Genomic DNA, 9203 nt, shown 5'->3' with positions numbered 1-9203 from the left:
TACAGAAAACAGCGCAATCCACACTCTCTCGGCAACGCCACTCGCAAACTCTGTCTCCGCTCGACTCGCACTCGGCTCCTTGACTCACTCTCTCTGTTTCTCGACTACTACTCTCGCCGTTGTCGCATTCTGTTGTCTTTTTCCTAGGCCCACCGCACACGTGTTCTGCAGACGCTCGTAGCCAGGGTCACGTAGGTCTTTTCTACGAAACTATGCACTTGAAAAGACCGATGACACATTGATGGACCCGACGGCGCCTCGGCTCTCGCGACATTGTTCATGGTTCGCCCGATATCCCTTGGGCTTTTCGTCCACGATACTACACTAATATTCCAATTATAACGTGTTCCAACTCTGAGATTTATGTTTTGAATTCACTACAGCATAATTATTATTAAAAAAAAAGCAACACCAATAAAGATATTAATTTTACAAAAAAATCTTTGAAACTGATCGCATTGATTGAAATAAAGCACCATCAGTTTCAAAGTAAGTTATATCAAATTTCAAATGTTGTAAAAGATTTGAAACTCAAAATACACTTAACTGGTTTACATTTTCTCGACGCTTATTTTCATACAAAATTCTATAATCCATAAAGAATGTATTGAGTTAAGATAAAATACAAGATTTCGTAGCAGTATAGGAATGTTGTCGACAAATAGTATCAATTTTTGATATATTTAACTGGAACCGCGGTTCCAAATATTAATATTCCAAAATATTATTATATATTTAGAATGCGATAAAACTATCAATATTTCTGAATACTACTATTTGAATAATGATATGAATTTAAGAATTGCACAACCTGCAGTCCAAAATTTCTATACATATATTACCAGGCATATATCATATTGAGTTGGCAACTATAGTTAATACAAATAAGAATTGAGGTGGTTAGTAGGTGATAGTGCGTTTAAGGAACTACTCTTGATGTTTAATGAACAACAATATTAAGGGGGGGGGGGGGTAAGGTTAATTCGTACAAAAAAGGCATGCTTTTGTGAATTTTTTGTGATGACACAGTTAAAATCTCTTTTTTAAAACCAATAGTACATTAAAGTACGACATTCGAAGAATATTGTATAAAATTTTTACGGAGAAATATTAAAAAATACGGCAATGGCAGCAATTATTCGGACGTGTCTCGGAAAAAAGTATAATTGCGGTGCCCCTCAGAACTTGGTGCTGGATCATCTGAAATCAAAAAGTTGAAGTTCATTCGTTAGGTAATAGTTTTCCCCAGATAACGCTGCAAGGGCTTTTCGAAATTTCAATTTTTCACTTTTTTGTAACACTTTGAAGGGAAAAACTCAATTTTGTGCGAAAATTTGCGGCTAATTTGTTATTGTAAAATAAAAATAATTAACAAATTTGAAAAAGCTCTGCAGCGTTACCTCGTAAATTATGTACAGAAATAGTGTTCAAAATTTTAAAAGTATCGGTGTAGCAGTTTTGAAGTTATCAGGGGCACCGACTTTGAAAACGTGAGTTGTGGGGAAAACGCTTTAAAGTTTTGAACACTAAAAAATTTGGTATAAAACGTTCATAAGCGAATTTTATCGGCTTACCTCTTCACTAGCGTAGCAATTGTTGAAAAGACTAATAAAAAATAAATTATCCTATAATATTTTTCACGATCCTTCGTAACTTGATCTTCAACGGTCATTTTTATTTTTTTAGTTGACGCGCTACTTGTTGAAGTGCCTTCGTATTTACGTTTATGCGGAGGTACAATTTTTCTAGGTCGATATAATCTCGAACCAGTTGATTGTCTATCAGATCTAGTAACTTTTTTAGGCATTTTAGTAATAATTTAACACAAAACGTAATGAAAATGGAATATTTACTCCTACACTAAATTTTTTACTCTACACTGACAAAATATACAGTACAGGTATAAGGAGGTTTGTACTTAAGTCGTTAAGTACTATAAATAGATCTGGGGGTAAGATTAGGTATTATATAGAGAAAAAAATTGTCTGCGAAGTAACAATAGCACGCTCGGGTCGGGTAGATAATATCATCCGACATGTATAAAAATACTCGTAACTTCGTCAATTTTGCTCCAATCAACTTGAAATTTTGACACAATTTTCTTAAGATGTTATGCATTCAATTAAAAAAATAAAAAAAAAAATTTTAAACCTTACCCCCCCTTAACAAACAATTTAACAGACAGAGTCAACAAATAACAATTAAAAGATACGATCAACAAATAACTGGTAACAATTAACAATTAACACTAAGAGTTCAATCGGTGCGTTTGCTACGCAATGGCATTGAGGACTTATTTATTTCACGGCTCAAGACAGACCGTGCTTTTGTTCCAGATCGAACGAATTCTTCCCTTCGTTGCCCATCGATATCCCCACTAGCATGCGTTCATTAGATGTACCGCGACGGCTGGCGCGTGTGTGCTCTTCCGAGAATTCGGCGGAAGAAACGTCGGCATATCGATGGCACATTGGGCACGTCGGTGTTGCGCTTTGACAACGTAGCACTTTGTATCGCGAAACCGTTGGGAAGTTCCGTGGCGCGTGCCGCCACAGAATGATAATTCAAAATTTTTGCTTAAAAATATAACTTTATTCAATTAGATATTATCCGTTTTTATCGATGACCTTTTGCCATCTATCAGGCAGTTTCATAATTCCAAGTTCATAAAACTTCTGATTTTTGCCAGCAAAAAACTGAATTAAATGTGATTTTACATTGTCAGCGTCATTAAAAACTTTACCATTTAAGGAGTTCTGCATAGAACGAAATAAATGGTAATCTAAAGGCGCAAGGTCAGGGCTCAGAAGAATGCCGTTATTAAAATGAGGACGCCGCTGACGATAGCTACAGCCAGAATTCTCCCGAATATACAAAGGTGCTATAGATGCGATATGTTAGAGTATCTGCAGATCTTGAGTGGGCATGGTATATTTAATGTATATAGGAAAACTATTAGGAAGGAGACCTACTCAAGATGGTGGGACTGTAATGAGGAGGGGGATGACGCGAAGCATGTCTTATTGAAATGTCCTAGATGGATAAATCCTAGTGGAACGTACCATAGAAAACAGAGTAGGAGAGACACTAACAACTGCCATTGTGGAAGTGGTTGCCAACGAAGAGGAATATTGGAAGGAGTTCCAAGATGTCTGTTATAAGATAATGAAGGCGAGGCAAAGCAAGGAGAAAGAGATCGAGAGAAGGAGAAGAAGAAGAAGAGATTGAACAGGGTGCATAATAAGACCAACCCGAAATAATGCAGTGAGATAGTGGGTTGCTTACACAGTACCAATGAAGAGGAGAATGAGGAGGGGTTTCTAGTGGATAGAGGCGTTTACATCTTACATCAGGCGCTTACACACTAACGTGCCCCCTAAAAAGGTATATATGTGTCGGAGATGAAAGAACACCGGAGCCTCTGGAATTTTGGATAATCTCGCAACATTGTAATCTAGAGTCTACTATAGCTGTCATTAAACAATTGTAGTTATTTAATCCGATTGTAATTGTTCGAGATTTGTGATAATGAGCTTGGGCTCGAGGCGACGGTCAGTCGCCAAACGTAGCCGCGGTCAAGGGATGAACGCTTTGTCTAACAAAGGTATGAAGTAATTCTATAGCTCTCCTTAAAAGAAATATTTGTGGCGGCACGCGACAGTAAACATTTCAACGGTTTCTGTCCCGCGGCTCGCCACACGGAGACCCTATTCTTCGAGTAAGATGATTGCCAAATGTCGATGCGTCTCCGCAGTACATATTCAGCTAGCCTGAGGGCCCGTTATACATCTTAAAATTTAGTTAACTAATGTCCTCCAAACAGACAAACAGTCTTTGTCTCAACTACGGGAAGATAGGGGAGACCTATTTTTCAACAAACGGCGTCTCCCACTAGCAACTTTCCCTCGAAGGCGGCTGGCATCTTTTTCTAACCACCGATATGGAGATTGACCAATTAACAGCAACGTCAATTTCCCTCACTTTCTGAACGAGGGCTATCCTCGACGAATCCGCTGATCTCGTGTCCTTAGACACATCCCATCATAATTTTTCTCTGTGGCATCATCGGGACGGAAATTCTTTCTTTTCTTGCGATCTCATCGATGAAAAGAGTAACGCCTTACGATCGGTGAATATTACGCGTTTTATTAACAAAGAGTCCGACTTAGAGTTTGTGAGCACGTACATCTATCATCCCGTTGACCGCGGATTCGTTATTGAACCTAGGATCATTGTCATTAGCTTCTCGAGTATTTAATTACCACGGTTACTTGTCAAATTCTGTAATAATCGTATTTGCACTAGTTAATATCTTCTCTATTGCATAACGACAATGCGTAATACAAATGAAGATTTGTTTCACGCCCCTAACCCTAATTCTAATGTAAACTCCGACATATGTATATAATCTTTTATAACATATCATTTCAAATTCTTTTTTCTTCTATTAGGCAACAAGTAAGTTATTAACACTCATCATGGGACACCCTGAGGTATTGTAAAATATCGGAAGACATCATGTAATGTGTACGCATATAAGTTAGTTGCTTTTCTTTCTCTTTTCATGACCTTAAATTGTCTGTTTAAATTATTTATAGATTTTGTTGCTATTTTCTGAGTAGTATGTATATATAAGTATACAATTCAGTACTTCCTTTGCGATTATAGAATATCCCTTCCATATTTTATTTGTAATGTCTTAGAAGACTTTAGCTTTAATTTTAATTCAAGCCGCTACTATATCGAATCGATAACGTCGCATGTGACATAAAAATGGTAAGGACGTCAAGTGACCTCCAGGCGAAAAACTATTGCCTGTCTTGTCTTTTCTACTCTTCGCCTGTAATGTCAAGCACGTGTTGCCGGTATCTCATCGGCGAGGAGTTAATGCGCATATGCATGTAGGGATTTTCTTAATTTTAATCAAGCAGTTTGTATACCTTGATACCAGTGTTTGATATTTGGACTCCCTTTGTATTAAGAAATATCGGCAGTTTACTGACGTAAACAATACTGACGTTTTAATTATAAAATACAAGCGATGGATCATTTTACTACACGAAGTGCAAAGAATCGTATGTATTACATACTAAATATCATATTTATGATATTTCAAATAAGCTTTGATAATTTTGTGTCATTTATGTCATTAAGTATACCTAAACTTACGTAAATCCAATATAATTAAAAGTTAGAAATGTCATAATATGGATCAATAGTAATAAATTATTATTCTAGATTCAACTCAAATAAGAACTAAGACTAAAACAGAAAAAAGGAAAATGTTTCCTAAAGAAAATGTGTATCATAATTTACAGTATATGAAGAAAGAATTAACTATTTCTTTGTATAATACATCTTCATGTTTACCAAGTTATAAAGGTTATACAAGTTTGAAAGAATGTCTTTTCGACAAGGCTGAGACTGGAAAAGAAATATATCAGTTTATTGTAGAAAGAACTATGACAAATAATATCGTTGCTGATTATGAAGGTTCTATTCCACTTGTTTCTCCGATTTTAGAGCAATTTAAAAAGAGACATACAAAATTCCATTATTTTAGTGTTCTGAAGCATTTAACCCAGAAACAAGAATCTAGCGAAGTAAAGTCAGAATGCGAATATCAGGTTAACAAGAAGCAATTAAAGTTATTTTTTGATCTTATATTCTCTAAAATAATTCCTCTGGGCCTGTTTGGAAAGTTACGGAATTTAAAAAAAATAAAACTAGCTATGTTTCACTTATTGGACACACCATGCTTTAAATCATTTAATTTGACGCCTTTTATTAAAAAATTAGATGTACGTAACAGCATCCTTTTAACAAAATTAATTACATTCAATGAATTTGCAGTATTAAAATATATGTTTTAGATCTCTAGTATTACATGGCTGCAAGATATTAAAACTACTGGGACACAATGGTACATTATAGCAAAAGTTGTAAAATGGCTTTTTGTCGGATTTCTTCTAAAGATATTGTACACTTATTTTCATATGACATTAGCTTCTAAAAATAATGAAAGATTATATATTATGCGTTCAACTTGGAACTCCATTCAAAGGAAATTTATTAAGAAAGGAAAACGTTCAAATACCTTGCAACCTGATATTAACTGTAAGGGGTGGAAGCCACCAATAGGCAGATATGTATTAATTCCTAAAAATTCTGATGTGCGACCTATATTTAAGCCAGAGTACGTTAAACCAAGGTATGTAATCAAATTGTATTTAAACATGAGTATGTCGTTTCATATTCTAGAGAGAAAATTGATTAAAAAATTATGTTCTAGATATTATACCATTGACCATAAGAATCCTGAGACAAATCATTTGAATCTAATATTTAAATTTTTAAAACAATTGCATACTACAATATATGGAAACACTAATTTTGGAAATGAATGGGAATCAATTGTTCAACATAAACGTAATGAAGGAACAACACATTTATATTTTGTGTCTTGTGATGTAACAAATGCTTTTGGTTCTATAATACAAGGTATAATTATTCTCAATTTTAAATATTTAATACATTTACAAATAGGTGCTAACATTTTTATTTTATACTATAGAGGAATTATATAACATTATACAAACACTCTGTAAAGATCTTCCTGAAAATTTGATACTCAAGTATTATGCAGTTAAAAGTAAAAAATTTGTGGAGGAGATTGTATGTTATAAACAATATTTCTCTGATCCAAATTTATTATTACCTTTAGCACCTGGTACATTATATTCAAATACAAATATGAGATGGCAACAAGTAAAAAAAAAATGGCTACTAGAAAAAATTTCAGAAGTTATTTTTCAACAAAGAGTATGAAAAACAAAATTTTATGAAAATTATGTAATTAAAATACTATAAATACTATTTAAAATCGGTGTTTGAAGCTACAAAACATAATATTTTGATTTATAGGTAAAAATAAATGAGGAGGTTCATGTTATAACAAAAGGAGTTGTTCAAGGTGCAATTACATCATCAGTTTTATCAGATATATATTATAATTTTATATTACATAAAGCAATGTCAACATATTTAACAACTGGAAAAATTATAAAATATGTGGATGACATTTTATATGTCACTGAAAGTGAAAGTGTTGCAAGACAGTAAGATACAAAATCACTTAATAAGTTCATAATTAAAAAGTTCAAAAAAATATATTTTATTAATCATTTTATTTTGTGGAATAGATTTTTACAACTTACAAAAGAAGGAATCCCACAGTATAATTGTTACTTTAAACCATCAAAGACTCGTACTAATGTTGTGACTTGTGATGGAAACATAACTGTGGACAATATTACTTACATTGGCTATGAAATTAATTGTACTACTTTAGAAGTAGAATATAAACATTCACATACCAATTTTAGTCATACAATAAAAGTTTCTAAAAAGGATGATCTACCTCCTCTAGTGTAAGTAATTGTGTAAACACACATATATTATGAATATTATGATAAAAAGTATACTACTACATAATTACAATATATCTATATTTTGTAGTATTTCATAGAGATTTTAACTGTAAATTTTTTTCAGATATTTAAGAAAGCGGTTAAGTAATATAGCATGTTTAAAATTATCAAAATTTATTTTAAACAGAACAATTAATTCTGAAAACACTATAATGAGAATCATAAAACGAGCATGCTTATTACAGGCAGAATATACTTGCATTTTGATAAAAGAGTTATTTGATAATGAGCCAAGAAATATCCAAGGTATACTTTTAGTTATGCAAAATATTGATAAACGAATTGCAAGACACATTATAAAAACATCTTTAATAGGTAAGATATATTATTATGCGATGTTAAGAAATATTATTATCTATAGTTACTCACATAACCGATCAAACACTATAAAACAGAATAAGGTTTTAAAAATTGGAACAAATGTCTTGAGTTTTTTTGAAAATTTAGGAAGAATAGTCTACTAGATGACGTATGAAGAAAGTTTTGAAAACAATGCGATTGGTCGGAATCGCGAAGAAAATAGTAAAGATCTCTTTTTGCAAATTTTGTATTTGAACCTGTAATGAAATTTAAACCATACGTTAGCTATATAAACGTTAAATATATAATCGCAATCGATTACGGTTACGCCTTTAAATGTCTTAATTTTCTTCTCTATGATTTGTACAAGGTAAGCTGCTGCCTATGTACCGTTCGATTTAAGGATCCCTGTGTTATCCCGCTGTTTAGGTTAACCTACTTTCGTTCGTGTAAGGAGGTTTGCTCATGTACAGGGATATTTCGGCCAATTGTTAATTGTCAGTAATTAATAAAAAACAAACCTAATAACGCAATTTTTTTTGTTCTAGATTTTCATCTTATTTCAGCTTCAAGAAGCATCCCTTAAAATTTTTACAACTACACCCGAACACCCATACGTATGCACGTACAATTGACATAAATTTAAAAAATCTGTAGTTTAAATATTCATTACAATTATTTGGGCAACCTCTACTTTGTACTTTGCGATTCTGATCGATTGCAATTTTTTCAAAATTTTTTTTACGCGTCATCTAGTAAACTATTCCTCCTAATTTTTCAAAAAAGCTCAAGTTGTTTGGTTCAATGTCCAAAACGTTATTCTGTTTGATAGAGTGTTTGATCGGTTATGTAAGTAACTGTACATAAATATCAATGTTTATTTTAGGTGAGATAGGAACAATAGATAAATTAAGTTTCAACAAATGGAATCGCAAAATTTTACACATCTTATGGATGTCTTACAAAACAGTCTTTATGAAGGACAAAATTTTACAACCAAAATTTATTAGATACTTTTCACAACGTAAAAGGATACAAATAAACAAATCTCATAAATTATAGTATTATTCCAATATATTTATATATTCTATATTTCTATTTTTATAAAATTATATGTACAGTATTAAATATATGAATTTACGAAATATATTAAATATATTAAAAAATTACTATCCAGAATCATCCGTAAATTAGACAGCAGGATACATATGAAAATTTAGACGCTCCCGTCGATTCTTGCGTATGTGACATCAATCACATCTCAACCTACATCAGTGATAAGACATCGACCGCCGACCTTCGGACACTTTTGGACACATCACCACATCATCATAGCATACACCAAGGCTGTGACGCACCTTAGTCCACATCAGAGATAGGATATGGACACTTTTCCACATCATAACCTACACC

The 9203-nt window shown here is 32.9% G+C and overlaps 1 protein-coding gene across 4 annotated transcripts; it reads left to right on the top strand.

The window, feature by feature from the left end:
• Nucleotides 1-4806: 4806 nt before the first annotated feature.
• LOC117212773 (telomerase reverse transcriptase-like) lies at nucleotides 4807-8969 on the top strand. Of its 4 annotated transcripts, none has more exons than XM_033457794.1 (9): nucleotides 4807-5075; nucleotides 5239-5801; nucleotides 5874-6211; nucleotides 6293-6501; nucleotides 6575-6822; nucleotides 6925-7118; nucleotides 7203-7430; nucleotides 7555-7805; nucleotides 8677-8969. In XM_033457794.1, exons 1-9 carry the CDS (start codon nucleotides 5042-5044, stop codon nucleotides 8850-8852), a joined length of 2241 nt encoding a protein of 746 aa, XP_033313685.1. In that variant the 5' UTR covers nucleotides 4807-5041; the 3' UTR covers nucleotides 8853-8969. The 4 variants fall into 4 exon arrangements, with proteins under 4 accessions (XP_033313685.1, XP_033313688.1, XP_033313687.1 ...); XM_033457797.1 differs by lacking the exon at nucleotides 8677-8969 and adding an exon at nucleotides 7938-8089; XM_033457796.1 differs by lacking the exon at nucleotides 8677-8969 and adding an exon at nucleotides 7852-8068.
• The last annotated feature ends 234 nt before the right edge of the window (nucleotides 8970-9203 follow it).

Source organism: Bombus bifarius, unplaced genomic scaffold (assembly GCF_011952205.1).
Source record: "Bombus bifarius isolate JDL3187 unplaced genomic scaffold, Bbif_JDL3187 scf7180000008376, whole genome shotgun sequence".
NCBI lineage: Eukaryota > Metazoa > Arthropoda > Insecta > Hymenoptera > Apidae > Bombus > Bombus bifarius.
This window is presented reverse-complemented; position numbering and strand designations above follow the sequence as displayed.

Coding starts and splice junctions, on each gene's coding strand:
- LOC117212773 (XM_033457794.1), top strand. CDS start 5,042: ATGGATCATTTTACTACACGAAGTGCAAAGAATC. Junction 5,076..5,238: donor TACACGAAGTGCAAAGAATC/GTATGTATTACA, acceptor TTATTATTCTAG/ATTCAACTCAAATAAGAACT. Junction 7,431..7,554: donor GATGATCTACCTCCTCTAGT/GTAAGTAATTGT, acceptor AATTTTTTTCAG/ATATTTAAGAAAGCGGTTAA.